At 38.1% G+C, this 27,301-nt stretch overlaps 2 protein-coding genes across 4 annotated transcripts in view; one reads left to right on the top strand and one right to left on the bottom strand.

The window, feature by feature from the left end:
* NBAS (NBAS subunit of NRZ tethering complex) overlaps positions 1-5,109 on the bottom strand; it is a 160,080-nt gene extending 154,971 nt beyond the window's left edge. The window contains exons 1-2 of one of the 2 annotated variants that reach the window (XM_064411911.1): positions 4,927-5,109; positions 509-563 (exon numbers count right to left, since the gene is read on the bottom strand). In XM_064411911.1, coding sequence (XP_064267981.1) covers positions 509-563; positions 4,927-5,064 — 193 coding nt within the window. In that variant the 5' untranslated portion in view covers positions 5,065-5,109. Of the gene's footprint in view, positions 1-508; positions 564-3,662; positions 3,684-4,926 lie in introns of those variants that run through there. The other variant, XM_064411912.1, reaches the window with a different exon arrangement.
* Positions 5,110-5,198: 89 nt separating this feature from the next.
* On the top strand, positions 5,199-26,901 carry DDX1 (DEAD-box helicase 1). Of its 2 annotated transcripts, none has more exons than XM_064411915.1 (26): positions 5,199-5,314; positions 9,005-9,056; positions 9,940-10,003; positions 10,518-10,547; positions 10,799-10,895; positions 12,359-12,406; positions 12,540-12,623; positions 13,906-13,989; positions 14,510-14,586; positions 15,831-15,903; positions 16,016-16,092; positions 16,771-16,885; positions 17,385-17,523; positions 18,526-18,586; positions 19,759-19,857; positions 20,530-20,619; positions 21,199-21,387; positions 22,391-22,442; positions 22,882-23,028; positions 23,674-23,765; positions 24,304-24,376; positions 24,817-24,889; positions 25,006-25,048; positions 25,303-25,398; positions 26,122-26,242; positions 26,575-26,901. In XM_064411915.1, exons 2-26 carry the CDS (start codon positions 9,007-9,009, stop codon positions 26,703-26,705), a joined length of 2,205 nt encoding a protein of 734 aa, XP_064267985.1. In that variant the 5' UTR covers positions 5,199-5,314; positions 9,005-9,006; the 3' UTR covers positions 26,706-26,901. The 2 variants fall into 2 exon arrangements, with proteins under 2 accessions (XP_064267985.1, XP_064267983.1); XM_064411913.1 differs by lacking the exon at positions 5,199-5,314 and adding an exon at positions 7,040-7,136.
* Positions 26,902-27,301: the final 400 nt, after the last annotated feature.

The raw sequence follows: 27,301 nt of genomic DNA, 5'->3' as shown, positions 1-27,301 counted from the left end.
GAAAAATCCTTTATACTTGGCCAACAAACTCTTATGTTAGAATAAATGCAAACGGCAAATAAAAAACAAACTAAACAAACAAACAAACCAATCCACTGCATATTTTTTCACTGCCATTTAATGCTTGGTTTATGCAATGTAATATCATCAGAATCTAAAAGTTCCTCATAGAACTAACTAGCAGACAACCCAGTGCAAGAGATGTTAAGAAAGGGGAAGAAAAAATAGTTTGCAAAATACAGTCTGCAAAACACAGAGCTTGTTAATTTCTAAGACTTATGGTTCATGAGTTTGTCCCAACAAACCAATGGAGACAAGAATGCTCACAAAATTGACATAAAAATAACAAAGCCATGTTCACGATCAGAAAACATCTTCCTGAAAACACATGCTGTACTCTACTTCCATTACGTCCATCATTAGGCACTCTAAAGGGCAGAAATTGTAAAATTTACAAGTAATCCACACAGTCTTAGAAGTAATGAATGTAGGAACAAGTAATATTTACCTGCAATTGCTCTAGTGATGATGAATGATGCACCATGTGTTCTGTTGCCTCTTGGCTGCAATTACAATAATAATCATCAGACAGCATGTCACACATTTTAACTTAAATACAACACTCATACATACATTCACTGATTAAGTTTAAGTTGGCTCCTAGCCTTCAAGTCCTTTATGTACTTTCTATTACTCACCACTTCATATAATGTCTACTTTAACTGCATAAGCTAAAACAGGCTACAATGCCAAATAATTTAAATGCCAAGATGCAATAAACAAAATGTGCTACAGATTGTCTATTGATTCAGCTTGGCCTCAATCTTTGAGTAGTAACAAAAGACATTGCCTTCTGATTATGTTCTCCTGTAAGCTATTAGAAATCATTCTTTTTATGCCAAATAAATGCCACAATGATCTGTAATGCCTAGCAGTCAAAGTACTTGGTGTACAATATATTATGCTAATATCTAAGTGCTAAGCTACCTAAAGATTGCTCATGAGAGTTTCAGAAACATCAAGAAAAACAAACTATTTCTGAAAAAAGCCCCATTTTACATCAATTTGTACTATGTAATGTGGCCACTCAGATAACCACCTATACTCCAGAGCATCTCCCACAGCCTTTCCACCTGCCCTGATCTACTTTAGGCAGAGGGAGCAATTGCAGTCACTACACAAATGAAAGCACTCTCCAAACACAGAAAAAAAGGAATACAAAACAACACAGGATATATATCCTTATCTACAAGAGGAGATAAAATTATTTGTCAGTAAGAAGCAGAAAAAAGATACAAAACTGAGAAGAGAACAAGGATAACCAATAAGGAAGGATCCACAAACAAATCCTGAAAATAAGCAATCATGTTTACACCTTTCTAATGAGAATATTGGAGCATTAGAGTAGGCAATGACTGAATTTTCTCTTCCATTCAATATAAAATACATAGACCAAATTTCTCGTTAACTGAAATACTCAGACCTCACCAAGTTACAAAGCAGTAAACACTGAAAGACATATAAATTTATCAACATTTTGCAGTATGTCTATGCTTTAAAAAATGATATTTGGGCTCCCAAATTTAAATTATTAAAGTAAAGAGTAGTTTTCCAGGCAAAGTTTGCAATCCATAAACAGTCTTTCAAATAACCAGGCTGTCATATCACAGCATGTAAGAAGCAAACACAGCTGTACTAATAGATAACATTCCACATTCAGGTTGATCAGCCAGGAAATAACAAGGCATTACAGTAAAATAAGTGAGACAATAAATTATTTCTTACAGCTATTCTAGTACCTCAGGGAGAGCTGCAATTTCCTAGGGACCTTAAAAGCAGAGCTGGTTAAAAGTTTTTGGATTATGAAGAAGTTCCCAGTAAAAAAACATTTCCTAAAACTGCTTACATCTCTTTAGAATTTTTTTAATATTTTAAGTGTCTGCTCCTGAGCCTAAACTACAGGCTGCTATTCCAGACATCTTCAACATTTCACAAAACTGATTTACTGTCATATCTTGAATACCTGAATTTTACTTTTTATACTATATTCTTATCATTTCAGCTATAGCAATGGTTACCATATATGCTGTAGCTCTTTTTTAATTCATTCCTTCTTGGGAAAACAACTTCAACTTCTCCTTCCCTACAGCATTCCAGAAATAAAATCTAAGTAACTTTCTTGCTGACAAGACACCCACTTAGTTTTGGATTTTTTTGCATACCATGCAAGCTTACTGGAGGGACAGCAGCTGGTGGGTCTTGGGGAAATCTCAAAACACTAGACCGTAATGGAAAAAAAACCCACAAGACCAGGAGATACATTTTGGAAAATAAATTGAAGAAGAGAGTTCAATCTCCTATATTTCCATAAGTCATTTCACAAGTCCTCTCTTGCAACCTTGCCCACAGCCACTGCCTCATTCACTATTTTCACGGATCTACTAGTCAGTAATTCCTTTTATTCTCATTATATATTTCAGTGTTCTCAAACACTGAATTATATACAATGGCATCACTATCCTGAACACAGACTGCTTGATTTCCACACCACTCTCTTCCCTGGTGTAGTCAATTCCTTGTGTGTTTCCTTCACAAATAACTGCTATAACCCCCCTGCTCTTCCTCTTCTTCTCCCAAAGAAACTCTTACCGGAACATTCAGTACAGGTGAATGACAATACTGACAAAATTAAAATTAAAGCAAATTTGGGCATTCAACCTGAGAGACCCATGCCAGTTTCATCAATGTCCTGAATTTACCATGATTTTACATGTTTGTCACAAGATTCATCTTACAATAATTAGAGCTGTAAGTTCTAGTACTCTGCAATTAAAAATTAATCATCCCAAATGAAATAATAGAAAAACAAAGTCAATAAAGATCTGTAAAAGTTTAAGGTCTCACTTTGTAGCCTAAATTACTGCATAAGAAGACAACTAATTTCATTTCCCGGTGCAGCATTTAACTTTCTTTCCCTTTCAACCATTCCTTACCTCACCTATTCCAAAATATTCAATTCTACAAGAAAGTAGTGCATGATTTTTTCCCAAAGAGTGCGAAAAAAACAGGATTAAAAGAGACAGATGTTCCAAAGGGAGTCACCTAACAACACTCAGTCAACTTGGGATAATGACCTAAGTAGTATCACTGTTAAGACACCTTAAGACAAAAACTGACTCATACTGACAAAATAATCTGTTTGCCTATGTTGTCAGCATAAAACAAATTTCCCACTAGAATGGTAAAAAGACTATCAGAAGTGTCCTTGAGTACAGACAGTTTCCAAGAAGAATGTAAATCTAAGTAAACTATACAGCATAGCATTTTCAAACCTTCCAACTTCTGCTATTGAAAACAAGCATTATCTTTAAAATAAATAGGCAAGAAATACCAAGTTTAAAATAACCAGCACCATCTGCTTAAGCTGACAAGCAGAATTCAACGATGCTTAGAAATCCTGACTACCAGGGCAGATGAGGACCCTAAAACTGGTTACACAGTCACTTTAAATTGGCATCCCCACATGCTGCCATGCAGGGAGGTGACACCTCACTGACATACCATTCACAGCCCCCTACAGGGGTAGTAAAGGGACCATGTAGCAAAAGGAGATGAGACAACACGGTTGCTTCTCAGACTAATCACTTCTTTAATCGACTTACCATGCAACCTCAGGAACACCAATGGCAGCAGAAAAGGCACCTGTCAGAAATGTGCCCCCTTAACTCGGCTGTAGAAGAACCACAGCCTTGTGTCATCATACCCAAGTCCTCCTCATGGTTTGCAACAAGATAATTGTTTCCATATGCTACTAAAAACAAAGACTATTTACCATTTCTCGAAACACAGTTGAATTAAAATAGGTGAAACTATCGAATCATCTGCACAAATAATCTATTAGGTTAATAAATGGTAATACTGCAATCATGTTTTCCAAACACCCATACCTGTTGCTGCAACTGAGGATTTACAGATGAAGAGCAACAGCAACAAAAAAAAAAATCTTTCTGATAAATGGAAACCTATTTTTTTGAGCATGGCTCTACTAATTTTTAACAAGCACATTCTCCCACTCGGAATCTTTTTACATATTTTCTATTCAGTTTTTCTCATTAGGCATAAAACTTTGTACAAATGCTTCTATTACCAACTTTCAGGGGGAAGTGCATTAAAAACGTCAGTGGACCTAAAAGCCACTACAAGAAAGAAATAAAACCACATTGCTTGCATCCTCTATAGCCAAGTCAGACAAGCAGACATAGATACAGCAAACTCAGCACATTGCAGAGGAAAACATGAAAAAGGTAAGATGAAAGAGCTTCTCAGCCCTTCTGGTGGCCTGGGAAGGAGAACAGCTAGAAATAACTAAAAACCTGCAGTACCAGAACAATGTTTTCTGATTTCCTAAGTGCTAGGCTTAAGAAACTAGACATGAAGTGAAACACTTCTCCCTTTTACCCCACTCCTATAAATACAGACATAACTGTACTGACAAAGGGGTCCAGAGAGAGAATCTATTTTTCCTCATACAAGGTTAACTCAACGAAGATCCTATTTTCACCAGCACAGACTCCACAGCTCTCTGTACAGCAGTTTCTAGTCATGAGACCTGGGCTTCATTCAGCAAACCTTCGCTTGTGCCAGCTCGACAATAAAACCCCATACAGATTGCTCAACAAGCAAGAAACACTTCAGGGCATCCCAGGCGGCACAAGCCACGGTGGGAATTAAGTGACACGAAGGCACAAGGGGACAATGGTGGCACGAACACCCCGTGTGCCCACCAGGAACACCGCGGGCATCCCGCTGCTCCTCCCCGGCGGCACCGGCGCATCCCCGCGGCCCCCGGGGCGCCGCCGCGTCCCCGCCCGCGCCAACGTGGCCGGTCCCCTCCCCCGCCCGCGGCCGTGCCGCGGCCACACGCACCTGCACCTCCGTCTCCGGAGGCCACTCGGTGTTGACCAGCAGGTCGTACAGGATGTTCTCCTCCCCGTCCTCCGCCTGCTCGCCGGCCATGCCGCGCTCCCGGCGCGCCCCGCCGCTGTCCCCGCCGGTGGCGGCCATGCCGGGCCGCGCCGCCCTCCCCGCGCCGCCACCGCGACGGCGCCCGGCGGGGGCCAAACGGCTCCGCCTTTAACGCGGGCGGGCGCTCGGGCTGGGAACGCTCGGTGTGGCTTGACCGCGGGGTGTGGCTTGAGCTCTTACTGAATAGGGGGGAAAAAATGGGGAAAAAGGGAAAAGGTGGATTTCTCGCAGTTGGTTCTTCTAACTTCAGTGGTGCTACGTAGGGCTTCTAAATACTTCAGTCCTGCAGGTATGAGTTCCTAGCGTTCAGCTCTCTCGAGCAGATAAAAAGCTTGTCTGTAAATTTCGGGCCCCTCACATCAGGAAGGACTTTGAGGGGCTGGAGTGTGTCCAAAGCAGGACAGGGAGCTGGGGAAGGGTCTGGGGCACGGGTGGGCTGAGGGAGCTGGGGGTGTTCAGCCTGGAGAAGGAGGCTCAGGGGAGACCCTGGCACTGAGCAGCGCCCGAAAGGAGCCTGGAGCCGGGGGGTCAGTCTTCTCCCTGGCAGGAAGTGGTAGGATGAGAGGACAGGCTTCAGCTGCATTCAGGTTGGACACCAGGAAGGATTTCTTCACAAAAAGAGTTGTTAAACATTGAAATGGCTGCCCAGAGCGTTGGTGGAGTCACGGTCCATGGAGCTGTTCAGGGGAAGACTGGACACGGCACTCAGTGCCGTGCTCTGCTGGACCCGGCGGTGTTCCATCACAGCCTGCACCCAGATCTCGGATGTCATTCCCAACCTGGTTCTGTGAAATAATCGTAAAAGAACTGACGTTTCAGCCTCTTTCCTGCGAGTTTATAAAGCATTTGTAAAATAGAAATAAAATTACTTCACACCCTGACACTTCTGCTCCTGCAGTCTAATTTTTACTTGTGTTAGTAAGCTCTTGTAGGCACCGCTGTAGCCTAGAATTAGGTTAAACAAAAATTCAGATTCTGAAACTAGGGATTCAGGGCAGAATGCTTGGGAAAGACTTCAAGAAGAAAAAATATACAAAGAAAAAAAAGCCTTTTTACTGTGTCTATTTTTTAACTATACTTGACAATGTAGCTTGTAAAGCAATAGTAAATAGTACAACATTGTGTTTGTAAGTTTCAAAGACTTGTGGGAGATATATAGTAAATTACACTCCACGTTCCACACCAACAAGCAGCACTATATATTGATATCAAGGTCTGCCTACAAACAGGTTTTCTTAGAGTTGTGGTTGAATCTGTACATTATTCATATCTGTGCCTTTAAAAAATCACTAGTTTTGTCATTTAGCTGAAACCAAGCAAACTAATGATTGACAGATATAGCAAATAATAGTGAAAGAAAAGAGGCACATCAAAGGAAGATACTCCCAAAGGAATTATTAATACATGAGAAACCATTGCAATGCAAACAGCCTGGTATGAAAGGTATAAAATACACTGCTGTATTTTTTCTCTACATGACACCAGTTTCTACAGTGTAAGTTAACAGCTAGTAGGGCTCAGCAAGTATTAAAAAAAATCTTGAAACAAACCACCGGGACAAAATCAGTATTCAAATTGCAACACAATACTCAAGAGAGCTACATTGCAGAGCTGCCCGTTTTGGGGTTTTTTTGGCCTTTGAACCAGATGTGTCTCTATGTCATGCTGCCTTCAGAAAGACTGAAGCTGTGTTTCACAATGGAAAGCAGTCGGCAATGGTTTATGCTGTGCCTTCCACTTAGCAGACAAATGCCCCATCGGCTCCTGATGTAGCTCTAGAAGCTGCACTTCTGCGCTAGCAATCTCATTTTGGTTTTTACAAAACCCCGAAGGTTCTTGCGTTTATTGGCACTAGAATAAGATGGTGCAGAATTTGGGGAAGCTTCTGTAAAAACTGGAGGATAAAGTGTCCTTGTTGGGGTATATCTGGCACATCCCGCGGTGTGTTCGAGTCTGAGGCGCTTTGGGCCATCAATGCCCGCGGGCCGGGCCGGAACGCGCGGCGCGGCGGCTCCTGCGCCCACCCGGCCCCATAAAGCGGCGGCCGGGCCGCGCGCCTGCGCCCTGCGCTGCTCGCGGCGCTCCCGGGGCGAAGATGGCGGCGTTCTCGGGTACGTGGCGCGGGGGCCGCGGCCTCTCGGCCCTGAGGGGACCTCTCGCCTCTGCCCGCCGGCTCCCGCGCTCCCTGCGGCCCGGGGGGAGCTCCTCGGCCGCCCTTCCAGCCTGGCCCGCGGTGGTGCATGGCTGACCATAGGTCAGGCTGGAGGTTGCGAGGCCTGCGGGGGATGTAGGTGCCTCTCCCCGTGTCCCCGGGCCTCTGTAGGCTGTGAGAAATGGTTATCGGAATGGCTTTGCAGGTTTTGTTGCATATGCGGATCTAGCTAAGGGACTGCTTAAAAGTTAGGCTCATTCCTCATGCTGACTGGTTTCAGTAATAGGAGGTTTATCATATCTGTTCTGTGTGTAGCAGTGCATAAAAACTGGCTTTTTATAAAAGAAGCTCTGCTTGGTGATACGGTTTAGCAAACTATATGTATTATATAAACTGTAATCTAAAAGCATACTATTAAAGGAGGAAGCATCACTCTTTGTGTCCCTTCCCCATGTAGATATTTGTAAGACTAGGCAGCCAGCCAAGATCACAGTTCTGTAAAGTTTTAATGTATATGGGGTTTTTAATTTATCCCTTTTAACTGAACTTTTTGCATCTTATGACAGGGGGAAAATGGTGAAGCTTCTTCCCAAGATTTAGAGATCAGTTTGGATGCTAGACAGCAGGGTTAATTTGGATGTAGTTGAGGAAAATCTCATGGTGTCATTGATTAAATTCTTGTACTTTGTATTGAATTAAACTGTATGAGTTGGAAGTATATGGGAAACAAAAATATGTATGGATTTGTTTCCAACTTGGAATTAGTAGGAATTGCTATTGATTGCTATTGATTTTGTTGCTTGTGTGGATTGTCTACTTTTGTAGGGTTAGAGTCCAGCACTTGAAAATATTAAAGCTTTCTGCAATCACGTTCTAAATACAACACGTTTCTTACAGCATTTGTACTATAGGAAGTGGAAGAATAATTTTTGGCTGTGCACATCCACGTGCAGCAGCCCAGCTCAGCGTGTGTGCAGGTGCATGCTGAGTCTGAAACCCAGCGTGTGGCAGTGCAGAGGCCAGTGTGTGAAACCTCTGCATGTTTATAGCTGAAGGAATTGATTTAGGGTAACCTTATGTACCCAAAGAGATGACCAACAGCTAACTAGTAATTTTGATGGTGTGCTACCAGCATTTGAGTTGGTTAGGAGCCACTTTCATCTTGCCCGTATTGAAGAGCTGCAGATTTCTTTCATTTTCCTTTTGAAATACAGAGGATTTGTTTATCAACATACAAGCATGCTGCTCCATATTTATCTTCTCTGAGGTACAACCATCACACCTTGATATGAGTTTGCCAGAAAGGGTATCCAAGAAAAAAAAACTTTAAAAAGTCGATGTAATTAATAACTTTATCAAAACCAAAGCCTTGTCTTCTTATTGTCAGGCAAGACTTGGTGAGCTAGAGTCCCTATAGGATACAGGATACAGCACCCAGCTGTAGAGAAAGTTGGATATTTGTGATTAGCAAAGTCTGTTCTGTTGTCTGCATAGGCAGTTTCCTTAAAGGTGCAAAGATGAGTAGCTTGCCCTTGAAATGGTGCTCAGTGACCCCAGTGTGTTCACTTTGCTGCTCTGTCTGTGCCTGCCCCTGTGCCCTGTGTGTGCCTGACTTACTCTGCTCTGGGTGGGGACAGCTCTCAAAGCTGCCTCTGAGGAAGGGAGAACGTCTCCATCAGTGGGTGCTGGAGTGAAGGCTGCACAAGCTGTTGCCCAAAGGAGTGGTTTTCCATGGTTCTGTCTGTAGCTGGAAGTGTTGACACTTGGCAGTCTTTGGGCGATGTGAGGTTAATAACACTGCTTGATCCTTCTTTGCTTGTCTTACAGAAATGGGTGTTATGCCTGAGATAGCTCAAGCAGTGGAGGAGATGGACTGGCTGTAAGTAGGAGTGTGGCAAACTCTAATTTGCCTTTCAGCAATGTTTGACATGCTTCTTAAAGCACCTCTGCTGTCACATTAAAGCAAAGTGGATGTGTGTTTTCCTTTTACTGTGATTGCATCTCATGTGCTTCTCTGTAGTGTGAAAGATTGAAGAATACAAACTGTGACTGCAGCAGTAACACTTAAACTTGGACAGGCAGAGCATGACTGCTTATGCTTCACTTCTTTTGTTTCACAACAGGCTCTGTGCCTCTGGTTTATTTATATGTATCATGGGGTTCTTGGATGAAATACTCTCACATAATTGATGCTGGTTCAGTACATGTTTTCCAGACTGTGGTCTATTACTGGTTTTTTCAAACTTAGTGCATGTGTGTCAGTCTTCTAAAAAAGTTGTTATTATTGTGTTTGGTTACTAGTTTGGCCAACCTGTTTTTACTTCAGAGTTTGTTTTGAATTGTCATTCACAAAGTTGTCAGTATGGGCAAACTTGATGCATGTGTTTCTTCTCATGTGAATATTAATTAGGTGTGATTGTCTGAAAATGCTGTTTGAGTTTAGTTATCTTTACTTTTTTTCCAGTTTTGAACAGGAATCATGTAAATGAAATCAGTGTAGGTGGCTTTAAAGAAAAACTCATTTGAAGAAAGGAAGACAAGGAATATATAGTTAATAAGTTTTTTTTTATAGTTTAGCATGATGATGTGAGATGTAGCGCTCTTACCAAGGTGCACCTGACTCCACTGCAAGCCAGGAGGAGTAGCAGTTACCTGCTTCATCTTGCTGATGATTGTGGCTTCTGTGAATTTTTTTATAAGTAAAAATTTATTTTGCTACTGATGTAGAGCATTACCTTTTGTTAATATATTCTTTCCTGTAGTCTCCCTACAGATATCCAAGCAGAATCCATCCCATTGATCTTAGGAGGTGGTGATGTGCTTATGGTATGTAGGCAGGATAGCCCTATTCTTAGAAATCCTGTGTCTTTCAATTGTTGTTTGTGTGGTGAATTTTGTCCATAGTTAGACTAGCTCTCCTGTCCTACTTCAATAGAAAGTATATTTTTCAGGTAAAAGCCTCTTTGAGTTACTAGTGTGTTTCCAGCTGTTCTTGCAGATGAAATCTGGGAGTATTAGGCTTCTTTTTTTTTTGACTTCTTGACAGGCACTGCCCCATGAATGAGGGCTGTCTGATCTCATCTGCTCTCCCTTTGGTTGTAAATACGTGACACAGCTCTGTATGGAACATGGCTGATACTGCCCAAGCCAATGCTGCAGTATAAATAACCTTGAAAGTATCAGATTAGTATGCCTTGTTCATCATGTCTTTTATTGATCTGTGTTCTTCATTCCATAAACCAAAATAATACTTCTTAAAAAATAAACTTAGTTTATCAAAACAGAATTCTGGAACCGTTCTTACAGTCCTGGTAAAACTCTTGTATTTTTCTTCCTATAGGCTGCTGAAACTGGGAGTGGAAAAACTGGTGTAAGTAATCAAACTTATATTAGCAGAAAGTAAAAGTCTTTAAGTGGTAAAAGGTGAGAAAGTAAAAGTCTTTAAGTGGTCTCATATATGCAGAGAGAATGTTTATATGTGTTTAAGCATTATTGGGAATAGTCTTTACCAACATATATGTAGGAATGTATTTCAGTGTTTCTGGCTGTGGGTATTGCACCCGAAAACAAGGCTGGAAATAAGTGTATAACTTGAGGAATGAAAGTGACTTTTCATTTTAGGCTTTCAGCATTCCAGTTATCCAGATTGTTTATGAAACACTGAAGGACCAAATGGAAGGCAAGAAAGGAAAAGCCACTATTAAAACTGGAGGGGCAGGTAAGTTTTTATATGTCACACTCCTTAAATTCAAAGCTCTGCTAACTTGTGTTGATTTTGTCACTTTTAAAAGTAAAGCTAACCTGCCATTAGATAAGTATTTTTTTCATAATTTGGGATAATGTAAATATCATCATTCAGTGTTTTATTAAACAGAGAATATAAATTTACTGGTGGAATCATGGGAAGAACTGGTGTGCATATGACTGCAGACTCTTAGTAATGCTCTTGTATTCAGCTTGAGGCTGGCTGATCCACTGTCTTCACACTATTCTAAAAGACATACTAGGTTAATGCCTTGCAAGATGTGAAGTGGTAATGGTGTCCACCTTAAAAGAAAGAGTTAAAAAAACCTTTCTATTGCAGGATTAGGTGAGACCAGCTCACTACCATGGAGCTGGTTTGGGCCCCTTAAGTGAGCTTGAGCAGAAAGCTCTTCTAGGCTCAAACATATTTTTGTGTGGCTGGGGTAACACAGTCTTTCAATTCTGCTGTGCAGAGTAGAGCTGCTGTGTTCCTTTTGGCACCTGCCTAGGTTTGGCAATGAATAATTGATACCTTGTTTGTTTTAGTAAACATTGAATTGAGCAGGGAATGCATAGGACCAGAACTCAGCTTTATGGAATGGATTGTAACCTTGGTAATATCCTCACAGTATTTGAGAGTCTATTATGCATCCATTTAATTAAGCTTGGAACTGTAAAGCCAATAACCATGTCCAATCTGTGGTACTGATAAGATTGGGTTTTATGTAAGTGAACAGTATTTGCACAAACAACTCTCTGAAGGTGTTATAGAAGCTGTCATCATTGTAACTACTGCTATATTGGTGACAGTAAAGTCAACTTAAAAAAATTAAATCCTCCCTGAGAGAATGTAATATGAATAGACAAATACACTCAGTAAACCTAAATGAAATGGCATCTGTTCGGGTTTTTTTTTTTAAATCGTGTATAGATTTTATTACAGCATGTTTTTGGGCATATGAAAAATGAAGTCAGAAATTCTGTGTGCTTGTGTCTTAGCTCCTTAGTAATGACATTTTAACTTACAGCCTGAAAAATACTTTAATGTAAGCTTGGAACAGAAATGGCAAATAATGAATTTCAAATATGTTGTTCTTAATAGTTTTAGATATTTTCTACCCGAATTTGATTGTGGTTGTGTGAAACTGCCTTACTTTATAAAAGTCTTCATTGTTTGCAGTTGCATTTTTAAGTATCTTAATCTATGTTCTTAATGGAATAATCTAAATTTCCATAGAGTACCTTTGCATTTAGCATTTTTGCCCCTCCTTCTGATTGTAGGCCTTCATTTGAGCTTGTATGAATTTCATTGGAACAAAGCTGTTTCCCCAGAAAATTAAGTCAAGCACTGTAGAAACCATTTGAACTTCTAATTGGAGTTTTTCAGGCTTGCTTTGTTGATTAAATGCTTTTTCTGTTATTGTCTTTTCAACTTAGTGCTCAATAAATGGCAAATGAACCCTTATGACAGAGGATCAGCTTTTGGTGAGTTGTCCTGCTGTTTACTTGAGAACTTTTGCTCGGTAAAAAACAATAAACTAGAGGAAAGAATGCATGAAGTTTTCTTTTGAAAGCAGTTAGGCAATTTCTTTAACTAAAACTGTCTTGTAATTTTCAGCAATTGGATCGGATGGTTTGTGTTGTCAGAGCAGAGAGATAAAAGAATGGCATGGATGCAGAGCAACTAGAGGCGTGACTAAAGGTATGCATAAAGTGATGTGTTTTGAATATTCTTCCAGAAGAGTGTCAGTTGCTAGTCAGCCATTGGTAATGTAGGTGGTTGAAACTTGGCATCCATCTGACCAAATTTAGTAGCTTAAGACTTGGAAATGACAAATACCTCTGTTTTGTTCTCCTTGTGTTGTAAATTACCTTTTCCCTGATAGTGATGCCTGGAAGTAGAACAATACCTTTCCAAACAACCTTAAAAGAAAAGCAAACCTTTACTTGAAAGCCTTCAGGTACACAATGTGGTGAAAACCATGCCCTGAATTTGATTCCTACAATTTTATAAGACCAGGCAGTTAGAGTATCCAGCTAATATGGCCCACTTAGAGAAGCAGTTGGTTAGGTAATTCTGCCCCATTGGAGTCCTTCCCCCTTGGTCCTCTGACTCTTACCTTTATTATGTCTAAGATACGTGGTACAAAATAAAATGTCCTTGGTAAACTAACAAGCAAAACTAAACAAAACTTTAAGAAAGTATCAAAGAGTTTGTTCCCTATGGTAAAGAGAGCTGGAAAAGACTAGAAGTTATACCTAGGCGTTTAATGGTCTACTGAGCTACAAATAAATGAAGTATATTTAGAAAGCTAAAAATCTTCAGGCACAATAGGAGACTGAGTTGCAGGAGTGGAATCATAACTAATATCAGAATGCATTTTTTTAGGAAATGGCTATGCACACAGTACTTCATTTCCTCACAGACTTCACACAGATGTGCAAAAATTTCATGGTTCTGTGGTTATAGCAATAGTTGAGAGGCCAACCCTAACACTTGACTCAGATGCACATTCATCCTGGTACTCCAGTGGTTCTGTGTGTGTGTTGTGTTCAGAAGTACCTTAAACAGTCGCCTTTACTGGGGTGTGCAGATAATTCTGTAGTCTGTGCATAAATAACAGCCAGCTGGATGTTCTTCAAGTGGCACAAGCAGCTGTTGATGCTGGGGCAAGCTGGTGGTGTGGTACTGATTCTGCAGAACCTTATGCCTTGAGTTTATGAGTTCCTGTGCATTCAGTAGGACCATAACTCTCTTGCTTGTCACTCCTTTGGAGCCTTTTACACACTACCTCTGTTCTTTTGCCTGCTCATTGCATACATAGGTATACACACAACCTTTTCACACAAACACCATGTGTAGGGGATGTTATTACACTTTTAGCAAGACTGGGATGTTAGATTTGTATGGTCTTGGAAGTAGCAAGACTGAAACACCTTAATGAATTTGTATTGTATTAGATCCTTTTTTTTTTTTTTTAAAGGAAAATACTACTATGAAGTTTCCTGTCATGACCAAGGCTTGTGCAGAGTTGGTTGGTCAACCATGCAGGCTTCACTAGATCTGGGTGAGTTTCCTTCTGAAGAACCTATAGGTAGTTTTTATATTGACATGGAATGGGTGGAGTGCTGTTCTGGTGTTGCAGAGAATGGACTCCTCAGGAGGGAGCCCAATATTGGAGAGTTGAAAACATTTTGTATTTTATTTGTATTTATATTGTATTGTGTATATATATATATGTATACAATACAATATATATAAATATATTGTATTATATTTATACTCAAAAATAAGTATTTTACTTCCTGTAAGGGGAAGTCTTTGGTGGTGGCAGTGTTTTCTTGTTTTCTGTGACTTTCTGCCTTTTATGTCTTTTTTTTTTTTAATGAAGATTATTGGGGACTGGTAAAATCAGTAAATGTACTACTGCAAAAGGACTAGTTTGGTGTACACCGAGATCAGAAATCTGTAGTTAGCACTGTGTATAATTGCTTATGTGGTAGTGTTGGAAATTTCAGTTGCTAATACCAAGAGGAAAAAGCATAACCTGTCAACCAAAAGATAAAAGCCTGTTGTCTTGTCTTCAGGCACTGATAAATTTGGCTTTGGATTTGGTGGCACTGGTAAGAAATCTCACAACAAGCAATTTGACAGCTATGGTGAGGTAAGCTTGAATTGCATTTGGAAGAAATATTATTCAAAGTTTTGCATATTAGTTCTGTGCTGTTACAATCAGCTGTGTTTTTAAATAGTGCTCACTGCAAAGGGAGGCTCACTAGGCAAAAGACCAATGGAACATTGAAGCAATTTTGCATAAAAGCTTATTAAAAGATTCAACAAAAGCAGCTATAAGCTTGAGACATAATAGTGGTTATACTGCAATTATATCAACTCTTATTTAGAAGTTAAAATTTTGCTGTGTGTTACAGGTTAAAAGTTAACTGACCTCTTGAGATTTGTCTTGACTTACTTCATGTTTAGCTTGAATAAATCAACCCATCTGCACACACTGGGAACATGCAAGTGAGGGCATCGTATTCTGTTTACTAGAAGTTAAAATAGAAGTAATTTCACAACTGTAATCTGTCAAAATGCATTGTTAATTGCTACTAAGACATAGTTAGAGTGCACTACTTCTGGCTATTGAGTTGAGTTTGCCCTTACCTTAATGTACACTTGTGAAGTGTCTGCTGGGAATATCTGTAATGGTTTTTGTGTCGTGTAGCAGTGAAATTGAGATGTTTAAACGTAAATAAATGAGTATTAAAGCAGAAGCTCAAGTCTTTTTGTGTTAATAGTAACTCAATGTCATAAAACTTGCAACTTTTATGACTACTGTAGCTTCTTTCATAGTGACTCTTGAGCTGTTGATTAGAAGCACTTAATAATATATAAATGTTATTGCATACCTATAAAATTAGCAGCTCTCAAGATACTTAAGTATACATAACATGCATATAGCATCATCTTCAAGAGTTAGTCTTTTATTATAATTAAAATACAATTTTCTGATGTCACCAAACCCTATCAACACAGGGTTTGGTGTGCTAAACTTAGATTTACATTGGCTAATAAATATGTGACTAACGTGCTTTTCCCTAATGCACAATACTTCCAGGTAATTGACTTAAATGTGTCACTGTCACTGTGTTTGGTTTTTGAAGTAAATTTAACGTGGTAATAAATGTTTAAATATCTAAGCTCAATTGGGCAGTTTACTGAAGACTTGTAATCAAAAAAGTGTTCTATTTACAACAGTCTGACTGAAATAATTTGAACTTGCTTGACTTCTCTCAAAAATCAACATTTGTTAGGGAGAGGTGAGAAAACTAAAAGCTGACAGAATATAAGCACTAAGTCATCTTAATGCGTTGAAAATGCCTTAGCTTCACAAACCTTTTGTTTCAGGAATTCACTATGCATGATACAATTGGGTGTTATCTAGACACAGAAAAAGGACAAATAAAATTTTCCAAAAATGGTAGGTTTTATTCTCTTTCTTTGGAATTTTATTTGAATGCTTTCACTGGGTGGGAGGGAGGGAGAGGAATGCACACACTTGCAGAGTCTGACTGAACCAACCCTACTTTCAGGGAAGGACCTTGGCCTTGCATTTGAAATCCCACCACATATAAGGAACCAAGCACTTTTTGCAGCTTGTGTGCTGAAGGTAACAGGAATATTACAAATGTCTAAGATGATTATAATTTTTCTGGGTTTGTTAACGAGTTACTTAGGTACAAAATTTTCTTAGCCAGTTAAGTTACTGCAGCTGTGCACGTAAAGTCAGTTTTCTTTGGTTTACCAGTATTCACTACTGAAGTAATAACGTGTGTTAGCTCTGAGTACCATTAAAGCTAAATGTTTAAATTCATATTTTAATCTTGAATTTATAGGTAGAATAGCATGGATAACTAATTCCTAGTAACAGTGCTATGTTGTGTGCATTAAACTTTAGTATACTGCCATTTGACCAATGGAAACAAATAGCTTGAAAGTCAGCCTATTTCATTTGTTCTGAACTCTAACATTACTGTAAGGCAGTACTATGTCTTTCTGAGTTAGTCTTCTTGAGTCTGTATCTGAAGCAGTAGAGATTTTAGCAAAACCTTTCAGTGGTTAGAGAGATGTACAACTTCAGAAAAAATTCTTAGGTTTTTTTGTTGGCTTTTTTCTGTGTGTTTGAATGGGGGGGGTTTAAATTCCAGCAACTTGGGGAAGAGGAATATATAAGATGGAAGAAGAAAAGACCTTGCCTTGTCAATATGTTTTTTTCATTACTGAGTTGTTTCTCATTTTATGTGGTCTTTTGGATCTGTGTGTATGACACAACTTTGTTGAAACCTAGAATGCTGAATTGAAATTCAATTTTGGTGAAGAAGATTTCAAGTTTCCACCAAAAGATGGCTATGTTGGACTTTGCAAGGCTCCTGAGGGTAGTGTTGTAAAATCACAACACTCAGGTAGGTTAGATTTTTGCAAACTTCTCTTGTTTTTATATTCAAGTTGTGTTACAGAGCATCTTTGGATCCCTTTAATTGCAATCAGAAAGATCTTAAATACAGCAGTAATGAAGAAATACTGATGCTTTTTTGAAAGTATGCCAGATTTTCTTACTCTTAAACCACCGATAGTCTTTAATATTTTGAATTTAAAAGTACATCAGATAAAAGAAGTCCAGCTAGTTTTTCAACAGTGTTATCGTAAAAATGTGTGGGTCTTTATGCCCCACAATAGAATGGGTTATCCTGCATGGGCCAGTACAGCCACTTGTAAGTTCTGATCATTATTCTGAAGTTACTCATAATTGAGAGAGCAATCACATCACCTTTCAATGGAATATTTAGAATTATTAGGTTTTAAATAATAATAGAAAATACAGATCTGTTTCCAGTAAAAAATTCCAGAGTAGAAATGTAGTTTGTACCATTGTCTTAATGGTGATTTTTTTTTTCCACTTAGGAAATGCACAAGTGGTTCAAGCACAGAACCTTCCAAATGCTCCTAAAGCACTGATTGTAGAACCGTCAAGAGAGCTGGCAGAACAAACTTTAAACAATGTGAAGCAGTTCAAAAAATATGTTGATAATCCCAAATTAAGGTAATAGTGAATTTGTTAGTCGCATTTATGGTATTTTCCATGGCTGTAAGATGGGGGGGGCAGGTTCCACTTTGTAGCTAAGTGATCCGTAATCTGCAGTGCTGCTGATAATATCAGTAATAACCTGCTACCAACCAAACTTCTGACTATGCAGCTACAGTTAGACCACTTCGGGGGTTTTTGGTATGTTTTGTCTGTGGACTGCCTTTTCTCATACAGTTGGTGGGTAGGGGTTTTTTTAATTATCAGTGATAACTAGTATGATACCCCACATGCTTTTCTTGACTAAAAACATCATCTGATTACTGCCCTTCTTTCCTAAACATTCATCTATACCCCCATCTTCCTCTACACCCTCATTTTGTTTGTTTTTCATCTCCATCAAATAGTTACATACAGGGTCTGCTCTCTTTAATTAATGTGCTTACTGGACAAATTATCATGGAGGTGCGATTCTGAAAAATGAATAATCTAAAAGTTGCTTTGGGTTTAAGTTGTCTTTGCTTTGACTGTGCTTCTGAAACGTAAACATTTCCCAATTCTAAACTGGCATCTGTTTAAAGAGTTCATTTACTAGAATTGCTGGGACTAAGCAAAAGGAATGGGCAAGCTACAATGAAAGATTCATTTAGTTTAGTGTTATTTGCATTTCTAACTTTCAAGGACACAGGAAACTTTACTGAACTAAGTTTCATTATTGTTGAGATTTTTAAGAAACATTTTTTGTAAGATTGAATTTGTTAAGGTGCTAATTTGCTTAATACAACAGTGATAAAGTAATTGCATTCAAATACAGTTTGCTAACAAAGTTTTCACTTGAACTGAAGTACACTACATTTGAAAGGATGAGTTTCAAAATGAATTTTTTGTTATTCTTGAAATTACTGTTTAGAGCTGTTAATTGTCAACTGTCGATAAAAACATCTGTCTGAAGACTGATTCTAAGTGTACCTTCTGAATATAATAAATGGGTAAATGTCAAATATATTGATGTAATTTTAGGGAGCTGCTTATTATTGGTGGAGTTGCTGCAAGAGATCAACTTTCTGTACTGGAACAAGGTGTAAGTTGTATTTTTTCATATGATTTTTTAGTTTGGGTTCCAAGTAATTTATGATGTTGCTAGAGAATATTAATGATTGTAACTTATGTAATAGTAATAAACATTAAGAAAGAGAATATTAAGACATCTCTTAAACATTAAGAATGTTAGAAAGAAATTGTACAGTTGCTAGGAAGCTCATGTTGCACCAGTCTAGCAGTTGTTCCTTTACTTCCACGTCAATACAAGTACCTATACTACTTAGTCAAGTTCTGTTGAAGCCTGAGTACTCCTGAAGATTTTAAAATAAAGGTGTAATTGTTTGCCATTTTTCCTTAACCAACAAGACAGGTTTCTTAACTTCTGTCCTGTTTTTGTGAATAAAAAGTCTTCAGTTATCAAGATGAACCTACACTACAAACCAGTCCTACATAGAAGGAAGTGGTCTGGTTTCAGCAGCATGGAATGTACAATTGATTCAGTCACGCTGTAGGGAGAACAGAGTCACAGGGCCATGTTTTTTATTTAAGACTCACTTTTGGAAGTGAAAGCACATCACTATTAATAAATTTTCTAGTGGTTCTAGCTGCCAAAATAAAAATTTTCTATTAAGCCTACTTGAGCTGGAAGATTGTGCGACTTCTAATTCTTGATTGTGAACCTGTCTGGCAAAATTTGAAGTTATTTCTATAGTTGATAGACTTTGTATCCTTCCACTATGAGAAAAATTTGAAAAACAAAAAAAGGTGAAAAATCTGTTTGTTGGCTTTTGATAACAAATTATACAGCTTGCGGTTAAGGGAAGGCAAAAGGGGGCACAGCACTTCCCAAATAAGGGAAGGTTTCCTCCATAAGGTAGATTTTGCTAATGAAATTACTATAGAACCAAAATGCAGGTTGCCCAGAGAGGAGGTTGTAGGATCCCTTTCCAGAAGGGTAATGAAAATTGTATGAGGCAGCTACCTAAAGTAGCTTAGAAATTGTCCTTAATTTGCATGTGAAGGTGGGGAGTGGAGACCAGATAATCTCAAGAGATCTCCCAGACTCAAATTACTTTAGGATTTTATGAAGTTATAATTAATAGAAAATAAAGCATTATACTGATAATTGTCTCATAATGTTAAGCTTAGATAAAACTTTTAATGCCTCTACTTAGTTACAGGACCAGCTCATACTCTTTATGCACTTCATAGGTGGATATTGTTGTTGGAACTCCTGGAAGGCTGGATGACCTGGTCTCAACAGGGAAGATTAATTTATCTCAAGTTCGATTCCTGGTTCTGGATGAAGCTGTATGTAGAGAACTAAGTGCTACTTAAATTCTGTTTTTAAATGCAATATGATATTTGCAAAAAAGTGAAACATAATTGTTCTATAGTATTTGATAATTCAGTGGAAACAGTTAGATACCTATAGATTGTTCTACCTTAATCCTCTCATTGTTTGCAACCATAGTAACCTACTTTCCTCCTGCCCCCATAGGCTCTCTGTCAAATGTTTGGAATTTTTCTGATAGAAAAATGTATTTCAAATTATATGTACAAGGTACTGAAGTCGGTCCCTGCCACTGCAGGGAGCTCGAAGGACAAAGACAAAATATAAATGTTAGTTAACCCAGCAGGTCTTGAAGCCAGTGAATGTTACACTCAATATGCTGTGAAATAAGGGCATCTCTCTGATCTGTTGTAGTACATCTGAATATTCACCAAGATGAAATGCCTTGGGATGTTAGCTAGTTAGTAGCTGCTGAGCTTCTCAGCAGCTGTAATGTAAGTGCTCCACATTTTTACTGGGTGTTTTTTCTCCTTAGTAATAATATCCCTGCAATGCTTTGACCTGTCCAGCTAATTAAAAGCAAGAACTTCTGAGACTAGAAGTGTATTGCTTATCTAACTCAAGTGTAAAGGCTGAGAAATGAGAGAGAAGATTTGCAGCTTAATCTCTTCTATTTCATCCCCACACAGGATGGCCTTCTCCTCCAAGGTTATTCAGATTTCATAAACAGGATCCATAGTCAAATTCCTCAGATAACCTCAGATGGAAAGAGACTTCAGGTATAAAATGTTTGTGGTTTGGTTTCTTATTATTGTGGGGGTTTTTTTTGTTTGTTTTATTTGCTTAAATATTTTTGGGGGTGTGTGGTGTGCTCTGCTTTCAGTTGTTGACTATTATTTGGCATGGAGCATGCTTCTTTAGAGTTCCCAAAAGCTCTTGTCCAAAACTAACACGTGTTCAGTGAGTTCAGTAATTACCTGTGAAAATACTTTTAGCATTCTAGATGTTGAAACCTAGTGTTCAGGATTTTTCAGTTTAATTTGAATTATTTATATATAAATCTAGCAAACATGACTGAACACATACTTTATGATTTCTAAAGTATTAATAATCTTGATTCATCAGCTTTCAATAGTTCTGCATTCTTCCTACTAATTTTTTTGGGTCTCTGTAACAGAGTAGTTAAGCAACTCATATTGTGTCCTGACTCCTGCCAACTGAGTGGTTCCTGTCATGAGGAAATCCAGCCATTTTGTTTTGCTACATTATGCTATTCAGCTACATAACATTCATCCAGTTCTACTCTCACCTTTTTGGGCTGGGAGGATCTTCAGTGGTATCCATATGACTCTTTTCAGGTGATTGTGTGCTCTGCAACACTGCATTCTTTTGATGTGAAAAAACTATCCGAAAAAATCATGCATTTTCCCACCTGGGTTGATTTGAAAGGAGAAGATTCTGTCCCTGAAACTGTACACCACGTAGTTGTGCCTGTAAATCCAAAAACTGATAAACTCTGGGAAAGGCTCGGCAAGAATCATATCAGAGTAAGTGAAAATTGAGGTTATTTATTTAACCTTCAGAACAGGGGCCTAATATTGAAGAATTTTTTGCTGGCTGTTGGAATACCTTAATGTGAAATGGTTTGTTCCATGGTAGTCAGCATCATATCAGAAGTATCATAACAGCTCAGTGTTACAAACACAACTGAGGAAGAGCATGACAGAGTAACAGTCTGATTTGCACTAGAGAGCAATGGCATTGTGCTTTTTCACCCATTTCACAGCTAATGGTCCATGGCCTAACTGTACTTAGTATCTCTTTTCTGACTTGGCAGGAGAGAATAAACCTGCCAAGATGGATCATTCTATAAGGTAGTTCTGTCCTCAGCCCATGTGAGATGAGCAGTTTTTACAGGAATGGATTTCATATCAGACTGCATTTGAGATTCCAGATTCTATATTCACCTAACACCTATTCATGTGAGAAGGTGTTGGTTGTTCAGGTCTTCAGTATTCAAGTTCTGAATAACCTGGAACCATATTTTGTTCCTGGCAACTCTGATGCAGTTACAAATCTGTAGGTTTTCTTAATCACTGTTTGTCTTTGGAGCCTCTGTTTGTCATGTGTTAGTACCTTTTCATTAAGTCTTAGTGTGAGTTTATTTCTTTCAGATTTTAGGTTTATATCTGATTCAGCCTAGCATTGGGGAAAATATAAGGAATTACTATTTGTGTGATTTAACCATGTTTTGCAATATCTTTTGATTCAGGTTTGTGTAGTTTTAATTCTTCACTTTGTTCAAAGGCGTTTCCTATCCAGTGTCTATATAAATAGTGGTGTTGTCCTTTTTTTATGAATAAGTTTTGTATTGTTAAGTACAAGACTTTCCTTTAGCTAAAGGTTGGTAAACATGGCTGGTGGGAGAACAGAATGCTAAGATTACTTCTAAACTTTTGTTTCTTCCTAGTTACAAGTTAATGGAGTTAAGTATTTCTCTGTGAGAGTGGACTACTGACTTAGGGGGCTTTTTTGTTTGTGTTTTTCTAGACTGATGAAGTACATGCAAAAGACAATACACGACCTGGCGCTAACACTCCAGGTAATGAGCAGCACTAAGAAAGAGTGAAATTTTTGTAAATGTCTTCAATTAAAGGTAAATTGTAGTAGATAACTGGCCTTGAGTCATGTTCCTCCAAAATTTTATTTCTACATTCTCATAGTCTTAAAGAGAAATGTGTTTCTGTAACTGGGAAGTGGGAAAGAGACTTGAATATATATTTTGCAGATTTATAGACAAGTGTTTGTTGGTGTGTATAAGAAACCTGAAACTTCTGAATGCTTATTGTATCCTTTATTGTATCACCTTGGAGCAGAGGGGCATGGAAGGGAGAGGTACAAACTGAAGGTTTAGTTACTTGCTCTAATAATAAAAGTTTGACTGTCTACTTGAAGGCTAGAGAATTTCAAAGATACACAGTTCAAAGATTCTTCATGTTTTTAAACAATTTGAGTGAAATAACTTCTTTTTTTTGATTTAGAAATGTGGTCTGAAGCTATTAAAATTCTAAAAGGAGAATACACTGTTCGAGCTATCAAAGAGCACAAGATGGATCAAGCCATTATCTTCTGCAGGACTAAAATAGACTGTGATAATATGGAGCAATACTTCATCCAACAGGGTGGAGGTAATGTTTTCATGTCAACCTTACTCAGCTCACTTTTCTCACTTCTGGGTTTTTTCAACACCAGATTTGTATGATAGAGGTCACCAGTCCTGGGACACAGCATAAAGAAAATTGTGCTTCTGCTTTTTATGCACTCACTGGGCATAAAATTCAGAGTTATGTAGCAGGCAGCTGCAGGGTGCCCTTTGTGAAAGAAAGCAATGAACAGTCTTGTGCCTCTTCCAGATAGTTCTGGAATGGATGGACCATCATGCACCAAAATTTGAGCTAGTGAGAAAATACATGGTGCCTCTGCTGAAACATACTAGTAAAATTGATAGCTGATAAGGATAAGAGACATGGGAAGAGATGTTCACACTTAAGAAGACATAGAAGGAGAAATGTGGAAGAAAACACAGGAACGGTGAAAGGGATGTGTGAGGAGAAAGATGAAGATGAACATTTGTAGAAATGCAGAAATTTAGAGCAGGAAGGAGTAACGAAAAATGCCTGTACAGATGTGCCCTTGGGAGGAGGGAGAAAGAATGTTTAACTACTTGTCTTGTGTATTTTTTCTACCCCAATACCTGAAATTCTTTTCCAGTTCTGTATGATTCTCTGTCATAGCTTTTATGTGACATTATTAATGCCTATAAATTCTTTCAGGCCCTGATAGGAAGGGACATCAGTTCTCATGCGTCTGTCTACATGGTGATAGAAAACCTCAAGAAAGAAAGCAAAATCTGGAAAGATTTAAGGTGATGCAGCAGATTTTTGAAGGCTTTTTCATCACTTCCCAATATCTGAATTCCTGTGTTAATTTGTGTTCCTAGTTCTCCATTTAAATTAAATTGCACTCAAATACTTTATGTCCCACTTCTTGAAATTGTAAGGCACATTTTCTGTAGGTGGAAGTCTGTACTGGTAATCAGTATGACCTTTGTGAGTTTGAATTCAGAAGATAGTAGGCTTACATTGAAATAAAAACCTAACTTTAAACTCTGTAGTAATTACACTGTTTTTTCAAGTCTTTACTACTTGGTTACTTAAAAAAAAAAGTTAAAATATTATAGTTTAGTTTTGATTAAGCCATTTGTTGATTTTTGTTTTGCCCTATGGTGCTGGGGAAATAAATAAGGATGTAAATTCGCCAAGCTATTCATGCTTTATTTGAAGTGTTCCTAAGTATACAGAGACATTTCAAGGCGAAGGCAGTGCAAAGGACTATGATTTCATTGCTTGGGATTTTGCTTGCTGAATTTAGCACAACATTTCATTAAAGCTCTGTTTTTGCAGAGAGGGGATGTCCGTTTCTTGATCTGCACAGATGTTGCTGCTAGAGGAATTGATATTCACGGTGTTCCATATGGTAAGACATAGTTTTTTAAACTTAACCTGTTGAATTGCGCTGGAGCTTAAATATATTGGCAGTCCTGTCAATATATTAAGTCTCTTAAAATATTATAATTTTAAGAGATGTAGGCTTACAGGCTTAAACTAGGCAATATTTAATTTGGTTGTTCACCATAAGTTCTCAAGTACTTGATGTTCTGCATTTTTGGAAATTGTTAATTTGGTTTTCCATTCTTGCCAAAAAGTAATCAGGGAGAAAGCAGTTTGAGACTGAGAGCCTGTATTGCAGGTATTGCAGGTTACACCTGTAACTGTTGTAATAAAGTATGTACATAGGCTAAGGACAGGAATTGCAGCAATCAAAATAATTTTTTAGGTGTTTGATCTCTGACCTTACCTCATACATTTAAAAAAAAAAATCTTGTGTTCTGTGTGAACTGTGTCTGTGTTACACAGTTATCAACGTGACGCTCCCTGATGAAAAACAGAACTACGTTCATCGAATCGGGAGAGTCGGCAGAGCCGAGAGGTACGTGTGTGTTCAGAGCAGTCACCAGGTGTTCTTGATATTATTTGTTGTTGTTTCACAAGGTGGCAATAGTTACTGAAATACATTTCTCCCTCCCTTGTCTCCTAATATTTCAGGATGGGTTTGGCAATCTCCCTTGTGGCAAAAGAAAAAGAAAAGGTAATTACACACCAAAGCAAAGATGAGCAGACATTATTTACCTAAGGTTCTGTCCCCAGCTGCTATCTGGCCTTCTTATCCTGCATTGAAAAACTGCTTTTTTGTCCCTGCTTAATTGAAGGAAAACTTAAACAGATTCTTAAAACGAATCATAAAAAAACTTAAACATGAATTCTTTTTCATGCTATAATTAGTCAAAATGAATTTACTAAAGTATTTCATGAAGTTTAGAGGTAATTTTGCATTATTTCTAGGTTTGGTACCATGTATGCAGTAGTCGTGGAAAAGGGTGTTACAACACTAGGCTGAAGGAAGAAGGAGGTTGTACCATATGGTACAATGAGATGCAGGTAAGCATTTTGCTTAAATGTTCCCCCATTCCTCTAAAAGACTCAAGAATAAAATATGTCTCAGCTGTGTAGTTGAAGTACAAAATCTAGTCTTAGGGTGTTCATAACCTTTGATTCCATTTAAAGAAGAAATTGGAAGTATTTTCAAGTTATATGTTCTCTAAATTGTTTCATTATAAAAACTTATTTTAATATTTCCAGCCAATGTTGTTGGAGTCTTCCTAATCAAATTTTAAGATTTAGAGGATGTTAATTATACACTTGTGTTTAGTTGGTTTGTTGCAAAATTGTCACTTAAACCTGTTATTTCTCTAAACTGGAAATAGTTTGTCACTTAAGTAGGTTTTCATTGGGATTTCTATATATCAGCTATGAGTGCACGTTAAAAAGCAACACTTCTTTCTCTAATAAAGAAGGGCAAATACACCTAATCTGTGATAAAATAAGCTTGGACTATGAGCTCTATTAGGAAGTAGCCTCATTCATACAAGTAGGGTAGTGTATGAAACGAAGACTTCTAGATAGGGTAAAACCATGCTGAAATTGGAAATGAACTGGTGTAGTCTGAGCTAATAAAAATGGGTTATTTTTCTGTATCTGTGACCAAATTGTTTTCTGTACCATTCCTGTTCAAACTACTCAAATGTGACTGTTCAGAACACTAGCTGGACTGGTCTTTGACCATAAGGGTACTAAAAGACTTCTTGGATTTTTTTCTCTTAGTTGCTGGGGGAGATTGAAGAACACTTAAACTGCACTATTGCCCAAGTTGAACCAGACATAAAAGTACCAGTGGATGATTTTGATGGGAAGGTTACATATGGGCAGAAAAGAGCTCTGGGCGGTAAGAATGAACTACTCTCAAGTTCCCTTGCTGTGCAGTGCTCAGTTTCCTGGTTGTCTCCTGTGTCACAACAGAATAGACTATAAATAAAAAAAATATAGATTATAAATAAATGGATTATAAAAAGCTGCTAGCTCTTTGCTATCTTCTGCATTTGTTACATGCAGCCTATGAGTTGCAAGTGACAAGAGTATGTGTATACCTGGTTTTGGTTTTTTGTGGTTTTTTTCTAAATAAAGTAATTCACTCTCTGAACGACTGTGGTTGGGCATTGTTAGTTCTGCTGAAAAATAGCTTTGAACACATAATTTAGATTGTATCTCTTTTGGCAGGTGGACTGTATAAAGGCCATGTGGATATTCTGGCACCTACAGTACAAGAGTTGGCTGCCCTTGAAAAGGAAGCTCAGACATCTTTCTTGCATCTTGGCTATCTTCCTAACCAGCTGTTCAGAACATTCTGATTGTGCCATATTGGAGAGAAGGCTTGAGTTAATAAATGCTCTGCCCTGCAAATACAAAAATCCCACACTGTTTCTGAGTAGAGGTAGTTAGAAAGTGATCAAAACTAAATATACTTCTTGCATGAGGAACAGAGTGTTCAGCACTGTTAACTTTGAATAAGCTGTTCTAATAAAATAAAACAAGTCAAAGATGAAATGGTTTTGTTTGGGTTTTTTTTGCCTTAAAGGATTAATTTGCAGAATGATTCTTTGCATGGTTTGTTAATTTATTGAAAGTATAAGGGTAGTTAGGCAAATATGGGAGGAGAGTTTTATATTTCTATTTATTTATATTTTACATTATTTCATTATATGTATACTGTAAATTTTTAATGCTGGGCTGACTAAAGATAGATTTGTATTCATTCAGACAGCTGTTTATACTAAATAAGAAAAAAATACAGATCTCAAGTAGATGTTTGAAGCTCTTTGTTATCCTAAACCCCTACATTCAGGCTGATAACTGCATTTTTATTCTATAGTTCTAGACTTTTCACAGTTAATGGTTCTTAAATTTCTGAAATGGATTGTACAATAGTGTAGCAATATTGCTACAA

The sequence above is a fragment of the Passer domesticus genome, chromosome 3 (genome assembly GCF_036417665.1).
Source record: "Passer domesticus isolate bPasDom1 chromosome 3, bPasDom1.hap1, whole genome shotgun sequence".
In the NCBI taxonomy this organism is placed as follows: Eukaryota; Metazoa; Chordata; class Aves; order Passeriformes; family Passeridae; genus Passer; species Passer domesticus.
Note: the sequence above shows the minus strand (reverse complement) of the source record. Positions and strands in the feature narration are given on the sequence as shown.

Excerpts from the sequence above, each read along its gene's own strand:
- DDX1 (XM_064411913.1), top strand. Across the intron at positions 21,388-22,390 it reads TCGGCAAGAATCATATCAGA|ACTGATGAAGTACATGCAAA; the intron begins GTAAGTGAAAAT and ends GTGTTTTTCTAG. Across the intron at positions 24,890-25,005 it reads AGAGTCGGCAGAGCCGAGAG|GATGGGTTTGGCAATCTCCC; the intron begins GTACGTGTGTGT and ends CTAATATTTCAG.